This window comes from Procambarus clarkii, chromosome 7 (genome assembly GCF_040958095.1).
Source record: "Procambarus clarkii isolate CNS0578487 chromosome 7, FALCON_Pclarkii_2.0, whole genome shotgun sequence".
In the NCBI taxonomy this organism is placed as follows: domain Eukaryota; kingdom Metazoa; phylum Arthropoda; class Malacostraca; order Decapoda; family Cambaridae; genus Procambarus; species Procambarus clarkii.
The window spans coordinates 23,379,497-23,401,534 of record NC_091156.1 but is presented as its reverse complement, the minus strand read 5'-3'; the positions used below and the strand labels follow the sequence as shown (position 1 = coordinate 23,401,534).

The 22,038-nt window shown below is 43.6% G+C and overlaps 1 protein-coding gene across 1 annotated transcript in view; it reads right to left on the bottom strand.

Moving 5' to 3' along the window:
• The window catches only part of LOC123761449 (high-affinity choline transporter 1-like), a 1,078,813-nt gene that overhangs the window by 353,918 nt on the left and 702,857 nt on the right, over positions 1-22,038 (bottom strand). The window contains exon 8 of the mRNA XM_069313981.1: positions 10,548-10,706. Within this exon, the coding sequence (XP_069170082.1) occupies positions 10,548-10,706 (159 nt within the window). The remainder of the gene's footprint in view (positions 1-10,547; positions 10,707-22,038) is intronic.

Below are 22,038 nucleotides of genomic sequence, written 5' to 3'. Positions count from 1 at the left end.
GAGACTGGTGTCGCTATGACATGTAATGTGTATGTTACAAAATCTCAACGTCTGCAAACTCTCAGGTACTCTAGATAAGTAATGTTATTTATAGCCTATACAACAATTAAAGATTTAAATCACACAATTCAAACAACAGAGAATCTACTGCGATGAGAATGTCCTGGGTCATTGTGACTTGTAATGGTTTGTTACTTGACACCTCACCACAGTATCATCATGGTTATCTAAATTGGATGTAAAAGGATTTACTCTTGGTCAGAGCTGTAATAGGCTTGCAGTTTCCGCTTACATTGTTGAGCAGCAGCTGTAGTGGGGCGGTTGCTCGGAGGATCAGAATTACTGTCCTCGAAAACTACTGGGGAAGCTAGTTCTGGTTGATACTCTCGTTCAGCCAATTCGAGAGGAACCAGCTTCTCTAAAGTTTTTAGAGTAGTGTTGCCTCGGCATAAAACTTCACTACTCTCAGGACACCTTGATGATCTAGATGAATGGCAACAATTTTGCCTATGGGCCACTCTGACCTTGGTCCATCACTGTCGACTAGTACTAGGTCCCCTGGTTTAAGCTGTACTTTATTGTAAGGACTCGAAGCTCCGTAGTGCTACTCTCGTAGAGCTGTGAGGTACTCTCGAGTCCACACCTCATTCCACCTGTTAATAACTCTTGAAAGATGCTGGTAGCTTTCCACCAAGTCACCTCTGGTCACATGTGACGGGTCTACGGGGTCCTCTTCGGCTAAAGGGATGAGAGGGCTCAGTAGACCTCCATGGATCAAGTGTGAGGGACTCAGAGGCTCTCTCTGGGTGAAATCATCAGACAGGTATGTTAATGGGCGGTTATTGACTCGCGCCTCGATTTCCACAACAAAGGTTTGGAGTTCGGGAGTAACTGACCTTTTGTCTGTGTAAGGTTTTTCTTAAACACTTCTTGACTGTGCGTATCATTCGCTCATAGAACCCACCTTGCCAAGGGGCTCTTGGTGCTATAAATTTCCAGTGACATTGTCGTCTCTGCAGGACTGACGTGTACTTCTGGGTGATTCCAGACTTCTCGCAGACAAGCTTCTCCTGCCACAAAATTGGAACCATTGTCCGATATCATTAGTTTGGGACAAGATCTGCGAGCTGCAAATCTGCGGAAGGCCCGGAGGAAGGCTTCAGCACTCATATCTGAAGTCACTTCTAAATGTACGCCTCTGGTTGTAGCACACGTAAGAGACAAATGTATGCTTTCACTGGAATCTTGTCTGGGTTGCCAGTGAGAAGTAAGGCTCCTGTGTAATCAACACCAGTGGTTTCAAAAGGACGAAGATGAACCACTCTTTCTTCAGGGAGTGGAGGAGGTCCTGGGTACGGACATACTCTAGCATCGTATCTTTTACAGATTACACAGAATTTAATTATTGACTTGACTGTCTGACGGCCTTGAGGAAGCCAGTACCTTTGTCTAAGGTCGGTGAGAGTATCTAACACTCCACCATGTAAAGTACCATATTGATGGTGATGTAAACAAGAAGTTTAGTGATGATGTGGTGGCGAGGTAGAAGAATTGGATTCTTTGTGTCCAGATCAATTTTTGCATGAAGCAAACGTCCTCCACATCTTAGTATATTATGAGTGTTGGCATCATACCAGATACCTAGAGACTTAGTAATTTATCTGGAAGATTTTCATATTCGCTTCCATATGTCTCTTGTTGTGCACGTTTGATCCAGTAGTGGATAGGATTGGGAAACTTATGTCGAATTCCTATCTTAGCAAGAAAGTCAAACACATGTGCAGTCACTCTTAATAATTTACTTAGGTTAGAATAATTGTGAGGATCAATGGCTAAGATTCATTGAGGTTCTGGTTCTTTCATGGAGTGGTGATATTGGTCACTATGACTTGTGGCTTTTGTTTGGGTCACTGACCACCAACAAGCCATGAAGTTCCATTGAACCACAGCGTAGACTTGATAAGTTGTTTTATCGTTAACCCCCGAGATAAATAATCTGCAGGATTGTCCTTAGTAGGAACATGTCTGAATTTATATCCAGCAGATAACTCATGAATTTCCCTAACACGATTACTGACGTAGGGAGTCTTGTTGTTGTTGTTTCTTACCCATTGTAAGACTGCCTCGTTGTCTGACCACACGACAATCTCACCAAAGTGGATATTATTGAGTGTCTTTGTCAGGCAACTAGCCAATCTTACTCCCACCAGCAATGCAGTCAACTCCATTTGAGGTAAAGATCTCTTCTTAATGGAGCAACTCTTGCTTTAGATGTGAGCAAAATTGATTGTGCACTATTAACTAAGTAGGCTACAGCGCCATATGCTTTGCCAGAGGCATCGCAGAAAACGTGCAAATTGGTGGGTAAGTTTGGTTCTGAAGCATTACGAGGAAATTTCAAAACACCTAACTGATTAAAATCCGTTGAGAGTATCTGCCAATTAGCTTGTAACTCACTTGGTAACGGATCATCCCATCCCATATGTTTCTGCCAGCACTCCTGCATTAGGAGTTTGCCCCTTATTAATATAGGAATAAGTAAGCCTAAAGGGTCAAATGGTTGACTGACAAACGAGAGCAATGTTCTCATGGTAAGGGTTGAGTTATCGGTTTGTACTGACTTGACATTCATCTCGTCAGTACTGGTGTTCCATTCCACGCCTAGAACCTTTAATTGATTGGGTACCTGATAACCTGGAAATTCTTTCTCGATTACGAGGAGGGGCCTCGTAGCCTGGTGGATAGCACGCAGGATTCGTAATTCAGTGGCGCGGGTTTCGATTCCCGCATGAGGCAGAAACAAATGGGCAAAGTTTCTTTCTCCCTGAATGCCCCTGTTACCTAGCAGTAAATAGGTACCTAGGAGTTAGTCAGCTGTCACGGGCTGCTTCCTGGGGGTGGAGGCCTGGTCGAGGACCGGGCCCGCCGGGGACACTAAAAAGCCCCGAAATCATCTCAAGATACCTGGTTGAGTAATTCATTATTTGAGGCCCATGACTGGCCCATGACATATTGGCTCCTATAGCTCACGGTTAGCCTCATGGTAGATTTCTACCAAATTAGTTTGATCATTAGTTGTTCCCTGGAAATTGTCGACATACAAGTTGTCGCTAATGTCTGCCTTATAAGGGCTATTTGATTTCCTCAAATGTGTGTCTAATGTTGCTTGCAAAAGAAACGGTGAGGACGTAGCTCCGAATAATACTGAGGCAAAACGATATGTGATGATATCACTGTTAGGATCCAGTGGGTCCTTAATCCAGAGGAACTTTGTGTAGTTACGATCTTCCTCCTGCAAACCTACTCGGAGGAAAGCTTTGCTGATATCAGCAGTATAGGCGAAAATACCAGTGCGAAATCGTAACAGCACATCATGTAGCCTTTGTGTTAGGCTAGGTCCCGTTTGGAGACATTCATTTAAAGACACACTGCTTGGCTTTACTTTAGCACTACAGTTAAAGACAATACGAATAGGTGTTGTCAATGAGTCTTTCACCACAGCGTGATGAGGTAAATAATGACCTAATTTTCGGTCATCGTTATCAACAACTTCAATAAATTTACTGTTAAGTTGTTGTTGGATGAGTTGATGATACATGTTCAGTTTGTCTGGCTGCTTCTGTAGTCGTGTTAATTGAGACTGCAATTGTGAGGCTGCCATAAAATAATTAACTGGAAGTTGTGGATGATTCAACTTCCATGGGAGTCTTACCCAGTATTGTTTATTTTCATAGACAACTGTATCCAGATATTGCTGGTAAGTCCACATATCATCAGGTCTTGGTTGTTCAGGGATAATACCTAAAGTGTCTAAATCCCACAAACGATGTACAGGTGGATCAGACTCAATATCTTCAGATATTTCTCTGAAACGTAGGGGTGACTGTTCCAAGCCTAGTCACGCCACTATTATGTTATTAGATTGTTGGTTTGTTGACGCTGGATTTTGTCGGAAAAGCACCGGTCCCGTAAGCAATTTGCCTCCAGCAGACGACAACAAATTCATTCCTTGTTGTCTGGTGCATCCAGTTATAAATTTGTAATAATGATCCGCGCCTATAAGTATTCCAACATCAGTGAGGCAGTCAGAATTTATTTTGTAATCTGCTAGCCTCATGCGGTTTCGTTTAAGATGTCTCGCAGTGCGAGCTAACCCTGTGACCTGCAGGTCTGTAGGAAGTTTATCTACTACTACCGCTTGTATTGGACTAGTGGAAGATCCAAGTCTCACTAATACCTTAACTACTTGGTATTCACGAGGTCCACTATTCGTCAAGAAACCAGAAATATTTAACCTCACACTTTTGGCAGGTTTTAAATTTAACTGCTCTACTAACTGTTGTGTAATGAAGGTTTTCTGTGATCCTTGATCAAAAAGACCTCTAGTGTTAACTCTAGATCTCCGGTTTATTAGTCTAAGTTGAGCTGTAGGCAGAGTGGTATTATTACCTGACTCAGTAGCAAGTACATTTATTTCTTGATGCACTTTGCAATATTGCACTGTGGTAGAATTTGTGGAATTCTCCTCAGTGGTCATGGTTGGTGTAGAAGATTTTCTACATAAGGGGCCATATCACCCGAAAATTCGATGAAAAATGGAATATTTACGAAAAATTACGAAAAATACTAAAACGTACTGTATAGTGTTTTCTCTGATATAGCTTGTCATATATAGGATTCTGGCTTTACAGCTAGCGCCCTTTTGACAGGTCAAGACGAGGAACCAAGATTTTGTGCACCAGTTACTGGGTGATGGAAGCTACCTCAAAGAGGATAATTTGGTGTCTACACCCTAGTTATACCTGGTGGACTAACCTGCTGTACTATAAGATAAGGAACCTTTTCAATGTATGTAGTTAATACTGTAGTTTGATTGGCTGCATATATATTAATTTAATAACCCCCCCTAATGTGTAGAGGATCGATTTGTGAGATTGAGATTATTGCAGAAATACAGTCCACTTATCATTATACAAATTGCTATCGAAGTATATAAATTAACGTAAATATAAATTCATATAAATTAAATAAATATAAATCTCACAGGTCGGTTCCCACACTGGCAACACTGTGGTCCAAACCGTTTAATGATATCTTGAAAAATAACGTAATTAGAGTCAAATTTCCCGCTGCAACTTTCGTGAATCTGGTCCTCGCGCCGTGAGTACGCCGCGGGGTATTGTATCTTACGTTGTAGATGTCTTATTTTTCGTAATAGCGTTGAAAATAACATGTTATGCATAAAATGAATATAAACTAAACATATGGCAACACAACATATGGTCTGACACGAGGGTGGTGCAGTCAGTGACTGCGTGTCTCTCATGGAGAGAGGATGTATGCTGACGCGCTCACACAATATCTCCCAGAACATGCTATTTTTAGCTATTTGTACTGCAATATGACTTACCAAACGAACAAGAGAGAAGCATTGACAGCTAGATGCATGCGAGCTCTCCATACGAGCTGGCCGCAATGCGTAAATCACCAGTCACGAGTGACAGCAGGTTGAGAAACTTTGAGAGCGCGCTACGCAACTCCAACTTTTACAACTAGATAAAATTTCACAGCCTTTATTTATTATTCTATTTTCATGAAACTTGCACATTATATGTAGAGTTTACGCCTCTATAAACGCATGTCATTATTCTTATCTACGTAGATTTATTGATTTTATAAATAATGATACACCTCATTTTGTTGCATACGTTTTTGGGAAACTTTTATAAAATCTGTATTATTGCACTAAATACATCTGGGATAATAATGTGACATGCAAATCTTTATTATATAGTAAGGTCATAGCTGAGTGTCGTATAAATGATTTTGGTTCACAATTGTGGGCTGTGAAATTTTTTGAACATGGTTGAAAAATTCGTCTTTTTTTTGTTTTTGTTTTTTCTCCGTCTCTATTTAGGCTGAGATGCTGAAACTTGGCCTAGGTGCAGCACCTTTCACATGTATCAGGATAATAAATTATGAATACCCAACAACAATTTTTTAAATCCGGGTGATATGGCCCCATAAGGCGTAGTGATGTACACCTTGGTTGCATCTATTGCAGGAACGTAGCTGCACTACACATTTTTTGGGATCATGAGAGCCCATGCACTTGGTGCACTTGTGTATTTCTTGCAACCTTTTAATCCTAGTATTATAAGTAGGATAAACAGAGCATTGGTAGGTGGCATGTCCTTGATTACAGAACAGACACCTTCTCTCTTTGTTTGACTTGGTCTCTTTAGTAGACAAGTCATTGGTTATCTCAGAAGGAGACACCGAATAAGTGCCTACATTTCCACTTCTTTTCCCAGTGGATGGAGTAGTCTTGGTTTTATATTTACTAGACTTATTCAAAGCCTGTTTGGGTTTGACCGAAGTGTCAATTTGAGCTGAGTTACGATGGGAGTTAGTAGAGGAGTTTGAAACTTTCTCCCCATCTTGGTTAGCTCTTTGTCTTTCGACTAAGGTATGCAGACCTTCTGTGATCTCTTTCAAAGTCAAAAAGGTCTTATTGTACATAGTACACAACTTATCTAAAGTTTCTCTTGGCAATTTTCGCCTAACAACTACTTTGGTCATCCATTCAGCTGACTGAATTTGGACTTTAAGGCTTAAGGCCTTGAGTAAAGACTCTAACTCTAGTCTGAAATTTTGGAGAGAATCTGTGGAATTATTAGCAGAGGGTAAATCTAGCAATTTTTGAACTAAGACAGTAATATTTCTCTCCGTGTTATCGTAGTTGGTTTTGAGCAATTGAACAGCTAATGTGTAACCATCACTGGTCAGTGTTATATTAGAGATTACTTTCAAGGCTTCATTTCGTAACAAGCCTTGTAAATAAGTGAATTTGGTGGTTTGAGGAACGTTAGCTTTAGAGTCTACTGCATCTTCGAATTTACTCCAGAAATCGTCCCAACTTTCTGTATCTAATCCTGAAAATGTAGGTAAGTCTAAAGTAGGTAAACGAACCTCTGGAGTTGGTTACTGAATTGAGACCCTGTGTTACTGGTATTGGATTTAGATTGTTTTGCTAGTGCAGATAGCATGTAAAGTTTATCTTGAGTCTCATCTTCATACTGGGAGATATCGTCTGCAATTTGACTTACTTCATCAGGATCAGTTTCTGTGGTATTCAGTAGAGTAAGATAAGACTGACTGGTAGATCTAACCTGATCAAATTTCAGTTCAGCTACTCTTACTGATGTCTCTAAGTGATAAGAGTCAATGGGAGTATCTTTAGATAAGCCCTCAGCTTTGTTAATTAATCTGGTCAAATGACCTTTAAGGCCAATATAGATTCTCCTTAATTGCTCAGGAGTAGCCATGTTGGGCTTGGGTCCAAATTTCATGGGATTAGTATGAGTATTACTAATGAAGCTTGGGTACTTGTTCATTAGTGGACAAGTAACATTAAATGTAGCCTAATTTAATGTGGCTAATTTATACTCTACCTCACTTGAGGTTAAATGTACCTACCTAACAACAAGTAGCTAGATATTTTGTGCATTGTCTGAACTTCACCATTAGTTCTCGTCCAGTTAGCTCTTCTATATCACCATCAGAGGTAATGGGGATCATCCAGCAATACACAAAATAGATACATACAAAATAATGAGTACAAGATGAAATATTATGGAGACACTCCAATCAGAGTTATCTCAAAGTTTAATCCCACCCTGAATAGGGTCAGCACAAATAGTATTATACATACACTACTGACTAGTTTAAGTCTAGTCGTGATAATTCCTAACTAAGAATTATAAATTTATTTAGTCTGGGCTTGTACCAAATTCAGCACAATCTCAGCCTAAATTCTACCTAATAAGATTGGTAAAGATTATTGTGGTGCAGTAAGGTGAATATAATTGTGCTGTATTTTTGGGTTTTTGTTTTATTTGGGTGCACTTACACACACAAGTGAAAACATATAAAGGTTATGAGCTGATGCTCCTGATGACCTAAAGATTCTTACTTCAGTATGAAGTGTAGGCCTAAGTGTTGTGGGCAATTAACTGTGTCCCACTAGTGCTACCTTGTACATGAGGTGAAAGTAGCAATGAATTGGTGTGACTTAGACTAACTTATGTGTTACGCTGTTGGCAGACACAATTAATTAAATGGTTAGTCTAGATACATCACACAAGGATTTGTTATTAATAATTAGTATTTATAATTATAATTTATGTTTATCCGGTTCGAAGGACCATATTGTGGGACATTTGGGGCTTGACTCTATTTATTTAAATATTAATGTAATGAAAATCAATTACGAAGGACCACCCGCTTTTATAGTAAAGAGGGAAACTAATAAAATATGATCATTAGAAAATTCCTAGATGAACCAGTAACTATGGATAAACTACTAGAGAATATGATCACTTATATAATTAATGGGCTGGATAATTTAACTGAATCAAAGCCTCAAACACCTACATTAGGGGGTTATTACTGGAACTTCATATATGTCCAGGAACTAGTGTGGTTCGTGCACCAGTTCATTATGCAATAATCTAATCCTAGGACCAATTATAGAATCAATAGAAACAATCGCCTATAAGAACATAGATTATGAACATGAGAAATTAATAATTATAATAAACACATGTTAATCCAGAAAACAGTGCTCTGCATGAATACTACAGATAATGTAATTTAAGGAATACGGAAAGGGGTCTTAGCTTGAAGACGTTTTCCAAGACATCGATTATGACTCATCCTCGGAATCTCCTGAACTCATCATGGAACACTGGGAGATGATTAACACGGGAAATGACAGCTCGGGAAATTCTTCACACACACTGCAAATCAAAATATATTCAGTAGCAACATATTAAGCTGCAAGACATCTATGCTCAAGAAAATTAAATTAGAGAATGGAGACTAATAATAACCTGTGGTTTTTTATAGTCGCTCTGCGTGACGACAAAGCTACCAGCTATAACCCCTCCAAAATGATGCATCAAATGGGAATAAAGGTACTTAGCTAATAGGGCACTGTGTAAGTTAAGGCTTGCCGAAGTTCGCGTCCTAGGTTCTAGTGTCGTAATAACGAACGTGGTGCGAGCCTAGCCTAGATGTTGACGCACTTCTCTGGCCGGTCACGTTGTGCTACACGGAACAAATTAACAGGTTCCTGGCTGAATGTCAATTAAATCTCTTGACAATTCAACACGACGTATAAAGTGACACTGACACCAGCTAAGTTGTTGTCTGTAACGTTCTTCACACCTCACAGTGGCGACTTTCGTCTTACGTTCTTGGTGGCGTCCACCCTGGTGGCTTGGGTATGGCGTCTCTCTTCGGTGGCGTCGCCTCGTGTACTGGCGTCTCCCCTGCCCCGCTCCGCGTCTCGCATTTTCTACACAAATTATTAACTACGAATAATATCATCTCTCGCAGTTGTGATTGAATGCTCGGATAAGGACGGGTTTATTATTCAGAGGAGGTTAAATATTATTATTCGCCGTTTTACGATGGTAAACAAGCAATGGAGAGGATTAAAGTCTCTCCAGGGCATTCATGCGTGACGTTAAATTTATTACCAGATAACAGTTATAACTATAAACGCTCTATTTGGCATTAGTTGGGGATCAATTTATCTGTAAATAATTATCACACAGAACACCGTTGTTTTATAGAGAATCAAACTCAATTCTCAGACACACTGGATATAGTTGTGTTTATTATAATGGAATCTGACGCAATACTGGTGTCTGGTGACGTAAGAATTCTAGCCTTATTGTACAGATGTAATTATTAGTACATGTGAACTCTACGTTTGGTTAATTTTAATTACTACAATGATTAGTAGATTTAGTAATAATTAATAATAATACAACAGTGTTGTATTAGTGTTGGAAATTTCCAACATCTGTCACTACACCTGCAACACCAGTACACATCTGTCTCTACACCTGCAACTCCAGTACACACCTGTCACTACACCTGCAACTCCAGTACACACCTGTCAATACAACTGCAACACCAGTACACACCTGTTACTACAGCTGCAACACCAGTACACATCTTTCACTACACCTGCAACTCCAGTACACGCGTGTTAGTACACCTGCAACACCAGTACCAATCACCAGTAAGGTCACACTACACCTGCAACACCAGTACACATCTGCCACTACACCTGCAACACCAGTACACATCTGTCACTACACCTGCAACCCCAGTACACATCTTTCACTACACCTGCAACAACAGTACACATTTGTCACTACACCAGTAACGCCACACTACCACCTGCAACAACAGTACACATTTGTCACTACACCAGTAACGTCACAGTTCACTTGCAACAACAGTACACATCTGTCACTCCACCAGTAGCGTCACACTACACCTGCAACAACAGTACACATCTGTCACTATACCAGTAACGTCACACTACACCTGCAACAACAGTACACATCTGTCACTACTTCTGTACTTCAGAAAAGAAGAAAATAAAACATTCTTACAGACAGTTGCAAACACAACCACGCCCACAAAATACACCTGCACATGCAGCAACACATGTGTACCTAACACACCTGCCAGGGGATGCCCCCGAAGATGAGCAGCACAGCGAAGTCCATCCACTCGCCCCAGAGCCAGGGCGTGTCCGCGGAGATGGAGCCCAACCAGTCCGTCACGCTGGGGCTAAGGGAGCCCACGGCCTCGTTACTCATGGCGAAGGGCACCGCCAGCCACTGCAACACAGAAGACCATGCTGCTGGTCACGTCCTTAACACGTAACACAGGAGACCATGCTGCTGTCACGTCCTCAACACGTAACACAGGAGACCATGCTGCTGGTCACGTCCTCAACACGTAACACAGGAGACCATGCTACTGGTCATGTCCTCAACACGTAACATAGGAGACCATGCTGCTGGTCACGTCCTCACACGTAACACAGGAGACCATGCTACTGGTCATGTCCTCAACACGTAACACAGGAGACCATGCTGCTGGTCACGTCCTCAACACGTAACACAGGAGACCATGCTGCTGGTCATGTCCTCAACACATAACACAGGAGACCAGGGGCCAGATTCACGAAGGTACTTACGAAGGTTTTTCTTCTTAGCTACGAATGTTGTCCTTCTTAGCGCCTTCGTGGCGGCTACGTCGGTATTCAGTTAGCTACACTAAATCGAAAAACTTTCGTAATTTTGGTCCGGGATCTAAGTGTGGAGTCGATCACTCGTAGCTTTACGTAAACTGGATATAACTCAATTTTTTCTCTACTACATAACACTGGATCGATTTTAAGATTTTGGAACATGAACAAAATATAGCAATTGAATCTCGTGAAGAGGAGTCCTTCGTGTTAGTTATATAAGCATTCTCTGCTTGAAACTTAAAGTAAATATGTCTTTTATGATATTAGAATTAGTTTTATAATAGCAAGATATTATACCCATAGTTATTAAGTAAATAAACACTGGTGAACATGAAATATGAGAGAAGGTGATGAGCCCTGCCTGATGGGATCATTTACTATCACCAATGCTCCTGTTCATCTAGTAGTAAGGGTGTACCTTAGCTATACATACCCATTTCTAATTCATTTAGTTTGGTTTTATTTGAAATTAAATCTGGGTGAGACATAAAATAAAAATATGCTGCACAAATGGTGTTAGGTAAGGAGAAGGGTAAAAATGTCAAAAACTTTATTCATTGAATACTTAAAGCTATAATTATGACTATATGGACTATTAAAAAAGAGAGAGGGAAGTAGGGGTACAAAACCTCTTCCTGTTACACAACTTGGGTGTGGAACAAGTAATTATCAAAAGAAGGCACCATGCCGGGAAGGCTATGTAGCAGTAAAGCAGTGAGGTGAGGCAGTTACTTATTTGAGAAATGCTTATTATATTTACCTTATAAGCTGAGGCAACTTATTTTATTTGAGGAATACTCAGCTGATTCCTCTACTTTTAGCATGGAACAAATTTGTGTTCAAGACCTCTCCTGTTACACAATTTGGATGTGTGTAACCAAACTAGAAGTGCTCTACAAATCAAGGGACCCAGAATGTGGAATGACCTCCCGAATCATGTCAAAGGCTGTACCTCTCTCAACCAATTTAAAAGTAAAACCAAGTACTACCTAATTAACTCCATGTAACCTACCTTACCCCTTAAATGTCAACCCATGTCTTGCTATTTTTTAAACAATGCTGTTTGTTCACCACATGTACAATTGCTGATTTCTGTTATGTTACCCTCCCTTTTTTATTCCTTCTTTCAACACAATTTATACCTAAACCCGATTACTATTAAGTTTTAGTCTAAATGTTTTTTCCCCCCACACCTTGCCCGAAATGCTATGAGTATTAGTGGCTTAGGTATTGTATGTACTAGCTCTGTCTATAAATCCAACATTATGTTTGTAAATCAACTGTACGTACTTTTCCTGAATAAATTTATTTATTATTTATTTATTAATCAGTAAGTATTAAAAATAGGCATCAAGCTGGGAAGGCTATGTAGCACCATTGTGTGTAACAATAAACCAAATTTTTTTTTAACAAATAATGCACCTGTATGTTAAAACAAATCCTGTCAGCTGTAAAAATATTGATGCAGTTATTTAAATAAAAACTATAATGAAAGAAATATTACTGGTTTATTTTATTCTATCTTCTTGTATTGTACAGTATATCCAAGGAAGTGGAAAATTGAGACATAATGCACAATTTACTGAATGATTCAAAAATGATTAGCATGGATTAGCAGTTCAAAAGAAATATGACTATGACATATCAACATGAGATCTTGATGATCTATGGTTAACATGATTTAATAAGTATAATACAGTACTTGTAATAATACAAACTATAATTTAAAATCTTTATTACTGATTTTTTTTATTAAGAAGATTAGGTATACACAGCAATGTGCTGCTACCCTATTCTATATGGAATATTACACAGTGTAGATAAAAAACTAGCTATAAGTTTATCAAATACTCCTATCTCACAGGATGGTTAGACATACATGGAATCAAGGTACAAAATACCAGCCTCAGTACAAAAAACAAATCAACTATGACTAAACAACTCTTCACGATTTTCACAAGAGGTAAGCACTGAATCATGGATACATTATAATTACTCTTACCAGTTTCTACAAGACTCCTCTCAAACAATGTATTTTTTAACATGTTTAGGTATACACAGCAATGTGCTGCTTCCCTATTCTGTATGAAGGACCACACAGTGTAGATCAAAAACCAGCTACAAGCCCATCCAACATCCTCACCTCACAGGATGGCCAGTCATACATGGAATCAGGAGAGAACAAAATACTTAAGACTGATCTATTAGCCTCCACTGGCAAAATCTGGGTGCAGCACAAGAATATCTCCAATATTCCTGAGTGTATGAAGTAATTACAGAGCTCAAAGTACCTCATACCATTTGGTATGAAGTCACTGATAACAGGGCAATCACAGATATAGTGTTGGAGAGTATGTTCTCTCAAGTAGGACTGAAAACAGATGTTTTTTCCACAAAGAGGGTTATAAACCCATCGAACCGCCTACCCGCTGAAGCCGTAAATGCCAAAGTCCAGGTAAAAACTATAATTAAGACAATTGGCGGGCCCTTTAACAAGCCGCCGGCTTTCTGTCCTCTTCGAGGTCACTAGATAGTTAGTGGCCCTTGGGTAAATTCAGTAAATATATACAATAATTGTCAGCGCATTTTCCGAGCAACAAGGACAGCTGCACAGTATCTCTTAGAATTACGTAGGTAAACAACAAATGTAACATGTTTGTTTACTACAATGTCCGTGCTGGCTGTAGAAGTTGAAAAAAACATAGTTTTTCTTCGAAATATACTAATTTTATAAGAAAATTTGACGTAAATAGGAGGCAATAGAGCTCCGATAAGCCAGCGCTAAATCTTCAATATGAAGAATGTTGCCTGCTCTCTGATTGGCCAAACGAAACACAGTAGTGACCTCTATCGGCACGCAGGTGAACCAACAAATATCTTCCTAAGTGGACCTACGTGAATTGCACCTAAGCATCTTCTTAGAGCATACTTAGGAACCTTCGTAGCAAACCTACTTATGAAGAAATACATGGAGCTTCGTGAATCTAGGTCAATGTTGCTAGTCTCGTCCTCAACACATAACACAGGAGACCATGTTGCTGGTCACGTCATCAACACGTAACACAGGAGACCATGTTGCTGGTCACGTCCTCAACACATAACACAGGAGACCATGTTGCTGGTCACGTCATCAACACGTAACACAGGAGACCATGTTGCTGGTCACGTCCTCAACACATAACACAGGAGACCATGTTGCTGGTCACGTCCTCAACACATTACACAGGAGACCATGTTGCTGGTCACGTCCTCAACACGTAACACAGGAGACCATGTTGCTGGTCACGTCCTCAACACGTAACACAGGAGACCATGTTGCTGGTCACGTCCTCAACACGTAACACAGGAGACCATGTTGCTGGTCACGTCCTCAACACGTAACACAGGAGACCATGTTGCTGGTCACGTCCTCAACACGTAACACAGGAGACCATGCTGCTGCTCATGTCCTCAACACGTAACACAGGAGACCATGCTGCTGCTCACGTCCTCAACACGTAACACAGGAGACCATGCTGCTGCTCATGTCCTCAACACGTAACACAGGAGACCATGCTGCTGGTATGAGAGAGACGGTGATAGGCAAGGGTGTGTTATGATCTCAGGCTGCAGGAAAAACGAGTCATCCCCTGAGAGTTATTCTGCCAGGCCTGTTACGAACCCGGATACAGCGTCCGAGCCTGGAGCAGTGACAAACACGCCATCTGTGGGTCAGCTCCCGAAACCCCCGCCAAACGAACGACGACACCTGGTGAGGACAGCGTGTACTGGCCTCGAGGGCCAGTTTCCAGTCTGGTTCAACGCTCAACACCGCCGCTCCTGACCTCTGGTGAAGTGGTGCTCCGACGAGAGCGCCATCTATGGAGTGGATATGTCGGGCGTTTGTATCTGAGCCTGTGAGTGTGGTGTATTAGTGTCCCGGTTATTAATGACGTGTCTGCTTACAGAGCCGACCTGGGACCACTGTGTTGAAGGTGTAGTCAGTCTACCCGAGGCAGCCAGTCTCCATACAGTGAAGTTTGCTGCAGCTGTCGTGACGTCGTCCCCCCGGAAGAACACTGTGGTGTGTTAAGCCTGCCAGTGGAGTGGCAGTGGAAGGATTTACCCGGGACCGACGGTTGGAGACGATAATCCACTGGGGTATTGACGACAGGAGGGTGATTGGTGATATCACACGAGACTCCTGTCTAGGGCGTACCCCTTTTATCGTTCGTGGAGTGGCCGTACCAGCCTTGGTGGCTCAGTACCTGCCAGCAGACCTGCTGGACGTGTGGTTGACGGCCTCCACGACGGTGCCCCCAGTGGACCTGTGTTGTGGCTGACCTGTGGCCAGGGTAGACTCGGCGTTCTCAGAGGACACGTCTTGAGGCCACGAAGAAAGCACCGCGGACTCAGCACCTAGCTTCGAGGATCCATAGTCTCCAGCAGAAGACTACAGTGTTGATCCCCTCTGTAAAGTGTTAATACCCCTCCCCCTTGTGTACGTTTTACTTTTATATATTTAAATGGTGAAGGTTATATTATATTATATTAAGTTCTTACCTTTCTTTCCCTACTCCCTTTAAGTTACTTGCGTCACGGATCGCATCCCTTGATAGCCTCTACTGGCTTGGGGCCGGATATATATATCTTCCTCTAACTACATCAGAGTAAGAACCCCGTTGCGTCCCGAGAGGGCCGTAACATAATTGGCATCCCCAGCGGGATCCGTCCCCTTGTTAAGTATGTTTGACAGGGGTGGTGAAGTGGCGTAATCCCTGTATATAATTCCCCCTGTGTGTGACGATTGTGACGTTATACGTCCTGTGCGGTGCTCAGAGTGACTAAGTGCAATATTGACTAGTGCGGTGCTCAGTGATTCAGTGCAATATTGTAGAGCGAAGTGTTCGCTTGGACTCAGTGCAATATTGGGTAGTGCGGTGCCCGAAGTGATTACGTGCAATATTGGCAAGTGCAGTGTTTGGTGCACTGTTACCCGGGACCGGGATATTGAATGGAAGAAGTTAGAATTAGAACGAGAATTAAAAGATAAGGAAATGGCGATGAGGCGTTTAGAATTGGAAGAAAGGAAAGAAGAACGAGAAAGATAAGAGAAACGAGAAAGAGAAGAACGAGAAAGAGAAGAAAGAAGAGAAGAACGAGAAAGAGAAGAGAGACGAGAGAGAGAAGAACGAGAGCGAGAAAGGGAGGAAAGACAGAGACAACATGAACTAGAAGTATTACGACTAGGCGCTGGACAGAGACAAACTGGAGTAAGCGGTTTCGATCCGGTAAGGAATATCAAAATGGTCCCCAAATTCAACGAGAGAGAAGTTTCGAAGTTCTTCGCAGCCTTCGAGAAAGTCGCTGCCTCTTTGGAGTGGCCAAGGGAGAATTGGGCCATCATGATACAGTCAGTTTTGACTGGGAAGGCCCAAATTGCCTACTCTACGTTATCCCTTGACGACTCCGGCGATTACGATATGGTGAAGAAAGTAGTGCTCATGGCGTACCAATTGGTACCTGAGGCATATAGGCAAAAGTTCAGAAACCTGAAGAAGACCTCAGAGCACACTTTCACCGAATTCGCCACCATCAAGGAGCGACTTTTCCAGGAATGGTGTGCCTCTCGGAAGGTGGAGACCAAGGAAGACCTCGAGCAGCTGATTCTGCTCGAGGACTTCAAGGATTGTTTATCTGGAGACCTCAAGACGTACTTAGAGGAACAGCAGGTAGAGACCTTGAGTGCAGCAGCCACTATGGCTGAAGAGTATATCCTGACTCATAGGCCGTCTGCTAAGTACGTCCCAAGGAATTACCAGCGCCGGTTCGACAGACCTCATGATGAAGAAGAAAGACCCGTCCCACAAAGTGCTAAGAAGACGCCCCCAAGTAGCCCCCGAAGAACAAGTCCTAGTAGTCCGAAACACCGTAGTCCAAGGAGGAATATGGTGTGCTGGACTTGTGGGCAGAAAGGGCACATAGCTGCTAGGTGCCGAGGCAGAAGAGGTGGCAGCGCACGAAGGGAGGTGATGTTGATGAGCTGTGTTACATCACCAGTAGGAAACCAGTCTACGACGACGCAGGAAGGACCAAGTTTGTTGGCCCCTCACACTTCAACCGGGTATGTAACGAGTGATCATACTGGTAGATCAATTGTAGTGCTCAGAGATAGTGGAGCAGCCCAGTCCCTGATCGTGAAGAGCTCGTTACCCGAGGGAGTAAGTGTGGATGGGAGACCAGAGGTTATCCTGGTTGGGTTTCCGAGAACGCAGTATATCGCCCCCTTAGTGCCAGTACATCTCGACTCGCCTTACTTCAGCGGCACCTGTGAGTTGGCAGTAGTCGATACCCTCCCTGTGGCTGGGATTGACGTGGTACTAGCCAACGACTTGGTGACAGATTGGAGCATCAATCATCCCAAGGTTGCGGACGAGTCTACCAGAACAGCACGGTCTGAGGTAACAGGCAATGGTAATGTCCAGGTAAAGACAGACCCGGATTTGAACATGTCTAATTTGTCCTCTCCCCCGCAGATCGACAGTTATCTAGCAGTGTCTCCTGATTCTCTCGACAAGGAACATGAGGTTAAGAAGGCAGAAGTACCTGAGCTAGAAGAGAGGCCTCGTGTGCAGACACCCACGGATACCAACGAGTCTGGAGCGAAGGCTGAGGTGTGCTTGCGGTATGGCAAGTTACAGCGTGTAGTGGGCCAGCCAGAGATTCCCCAGACGTCAGAGGTATGTGAGGTATGTTCTAAAGGTCTAGTGCCCTCTTTGGTCCAAGCCAGGCTAGTGGATGGTGCCGGCTATGGACATGACAAGCTCAGGAAACTTATCCCTCGACTTACCAAATGTTTCCTATCGGTATTTTGTTTTGTTCTCCTATGTGCTCTCTGTGTTCTCAGTAAGGATCAGTGGACGACCCGAAGGATGATGGCTCCCGTGAACATCGAGAAGAGGTCCCAGGGATTGGAGAGTTGTACTGCAAGTGTTGCAGTTGAAGAAGGGACCTGGGAGGTAATAGATGATACAGGAGGTACGACATGTGATAATGTGAGTGACTGTTTCCGACCGGTTGACACCCCCCGCGTGACTGCTGAGCCTCAACACAGCGTTATGCGGAACGTTGGTCGACCTGACGGTGGCAGAGTGAATGCCATCTGCGACATACAAACAGCCCCGTTGAGACTAGGAGTGGACCTAGTAGGGTATGCCGTAAGTATTGACTTACCCACTGTCGCGATCACTCTGAATTATCTGACCCCTGTATTCCAGGTTCCTGTCTCCCTGAAGGACCACCGGATCGGTACTAGAAATACCGTCTGTGGTCAGCCATCATCGGTGCCACGACATAAGGATGTGTCGAGTCACCCCAGATCGTGTCGAAACCAATCCGTACTCGAGAGATGTGAGATGATGCCCCTGCTTGACATCGCAGTGGAGACGTGGAAGATTACGTCAGGCAGATCATCGCCTGCCATTTTCAAGCTCCCTTTGTGCCAGGGTTTCTCAGTAGAAAAGTTCTGTGGACAAGACAGCCTCATCTCTCCAGTTCATAGTATAAGTAAGTCCATTTGGAGTTGTGTCGCCCTGCTAATTTGGTTTGTGTTTTTTATAGAACCCCAAACCAAATTCTTTTTGGTGGGGAGGTGTTACGAACCCGGATACAGCGTCCGAGCCTGGAGCAGTGACAAACACGCCATCTGTGGGTCAGCTCCCGAAACCCCCGCCAAACGAACGACGACACCTGGTGAGGACAGCGTGTACTGGCCTCGAGGACCAGTTTCCAGTCTGGTTCAACGCTCAACACCGCCGCTCCTGACCTCTGGTGAAGTGGTGCTCCGACGACAGCGCCATCTATGGAGTGGATATGTCGGGCGTTTGTATCTGAGCCTGTGAGTGTGGTGTATTAGTGTCCCGGTTATTAATGACGTGTCTGCTTACAGAGCCGACCTGGGACCACTGTGTTGAAGGTGTAGTCAGTCTACCCGTGGCAGCCAGTCTCCATACAGTGAAGTTTGCTGCAGCTGTCGTGACGTCGTCCCCCCGGAAGAACACTGTGGTGTGTTAAGCCTGCCAGTGGAGTGGCAGTGGAAGGATTTACCCGGGACCGACGGTTGGAGACGATAATCCACTGGGGTATTGAGGACAGGAGGGTGATTGGTGATATCACACGAGACTCCTGTCTAGGGCGTACCCCTTTTATCGTTCGTGGAGTGGCCGTACCAGCCTTGGTGGCTCAGTACCTGCCAGCAGACCTGCTGGACGTGTGGTTGACGGCCTCCACGACGGTGCCCCCAGTGGACCTGTGTTGTGGCTGACCTGTGGCCAGGGTAGACTCGGCGTTCTCAGAGGACACGTCTTGAGGCCACGAAGAAAGCACCGCGGACTCAGCACCTAGCTTCGAGGATCCATAGTCTCCAGCAGAAGACTACAGTGTTGATCCCCTCTGTAAAGTGTTAATACCCCTCCCCCTTGTGTACGTTTTACTTTTATATATTTAAATGGTGAAGGTTATATTATATTATATTAAGTTCTTACCTTTCTTTCCCTACTCCCTTTAAGTTACTTGCGTCACGGATCGCATCCCTTGATAGCCTCTACTGGCTTGGGGCCGGATATATATATCTTCCTCTAACTACATCAGAGTAAGAACCCCGTTGCGTCCCGAGAGGGCCGTAACAGCTCGAGGAGATATAGACCTGGATACGTATATAGTAAACACTCGATTCAATTTGACGAGTAGTTTAAAAGTATGAGCAGTAAGTAAGAATATAAATAAATGACTTGACAAGAGATGTGGAGAATTTGCTGTAGATGTGAGGCTCGCTTCAGAGGACGTTGACCCCACTTGAGCTGAAGAAATCGTGAGGGGAGGGCGTGCTCCCTTTGAGCCCCAGGTGAAGAAGAACCCTTCAGTGATATACCTTCAAGAAGAAGGAAGTGGACGTACTTTTCGACAGTGGAACAAGTTTGTGGACGTGTCAGCTGAAGTCGTGAACTGCAGAAAGTGTGTGGAGCAGTTTAAAACAGTTCTATGGGCAATGGAAGGCGCCTTGAGTGTCGACCGCCCAGTCATCAGCGAGTGCCGCGAGCAGACTAAATTCTGTGGTAAGTTCATTTTAACCAGTTAACAGTGATTGCCTGTAGCTGGTCGTGTGCCCAGCGGCCGTAGCAAGTGTTTATTGATATGTTAGTCATGTTTTGATAAGGCAGAAAGCCTAAATTAAAGAATAGAGGCGACAGTACCAGCTGAGGTGAGGAGCTGCAAGTCCTCTCCCATCGACATCATGGAAACAACTAAGTGGCCGGCGCATGGCGAGTCTCCCAGGGCAGAGGATGGACCTGTTCAAATGTGTGTGTGGGGGGGGGGGGTCACCTCACAGTATGTGGGAAGCAGGGAGATGTCGGATGGAGACATTTATTATGTGTAGTTTATTTTAGTTATATGTTTGTAGAGGAACATCTTTATTGGTGTGTCAATGAGTTGCAGGCTTGTCTGGGGGAAAGGAGTTGCTGAGAACTTCGAGCCAGTAGAGTAAGTCAGTGGAAGAGACTCCAAGGCTGTTGAAGGAGTAGTGTATTCTGAGGAAGAGTAGCCCCCACAGTGAAGAGTAGGACCTCGAGTTGTGTGGAGAAGCAGTGAAGAGGAGTGTCACGTGCTTCTGTAATACCAGTGGTGAAACACCAGTACTGTTTGAGGAAACGTCATGGTGTAGCATCCTGGAAGAGCTGTAGAGGACCCTGGTAGATAATTGTGGAGGAGCCTGGAGACGTTCAGGGTAGTGAACCTCCAGGTGTAGAGAGGAGGTTCTTATTGTTTACCTATATGGGAGTTGATGGAGTGTTTGAGTGTCATTGGCGCGCATGACGCAGTGAGAGGTGAGTGACTGACTATTTGTGGTATTGAGGAATGTTTATACTGGTGCCTGTATACATTTTTTTGATAAGCCATAGGCTGGATTTCCTTGTGTATATTTAAATATCTTCTAGGGCTGGTAGTGCCATATCGTATAACAAGATTTAACCCACTTGGTGAGGTTGGTAACATAAGTGGTGAGCCAGGAGTTGGGCTACCACTTGATATAAGCAGCTGATAGAATCCCGATGGGATTGGATGCAACCTGACTATAATAGCATAGAGTGTTGGGGGTCATTATTGTATCTTGTGTTTGTTGTATATATTCACTATATATTAAATGTTCATAACCATCAGGTGTTTGCCCTTGTCCTAGTAAGGCTTTCAAGAAAGTAGAAGAGAGAGAGAGCCACGGCTGAAGACAGGATGGTACAGAATCATAATTCAAAGAAAGGGGGATTGATTAGGTCATACCAAATAAGGAGAGAGTGGGGAGTCACAGCACCTCGAATTGAGTGTGTACACGTGACAACAAGGCCAGTGTTGGAGCTGCACCCCCTAAATATGTGACGCTGAACCCCTCTGCAGGAGCAGGAAGTGTACTGGGTGATCTCGTGATCAAAGTACGAGCACTCTAAAGGTTTTGGTTGGTTGTACGATAGGGACGTACGCACCTACCTACAACAACGTAATAGGTGTGACACAGCTCATGAGAGTGAGAGAGACGGGGTAGGCCAGGGTGTGACACAGCTCATGAGAGTGAGAGAGACGGGGGTAGGCAAGGGTGTGACACAGCTCATGAGAGTGAGAGAGCCGGGGGTAGGCAAGGGTGTGTCACAGCTCACGAGAGTGAGAGAGACGGGGGTAGGCAAGGGTGTGACACAGCTCACGAGAGTGAGAGAGACGGGGGTGGGCAAGGGTGTGACACAGCTCATGAGAGTGAGAGAGACGGGGGTGGGCAAGGGTGTGACACAGCTCACGAGAATGAGAGAGACGGGGGTAGGCAAGGGTGTGACACAGCTCATGAGAGTGAGAGAGACGGGGGTAGGCCAGGGTGTGACACAGCTCACGAAAAT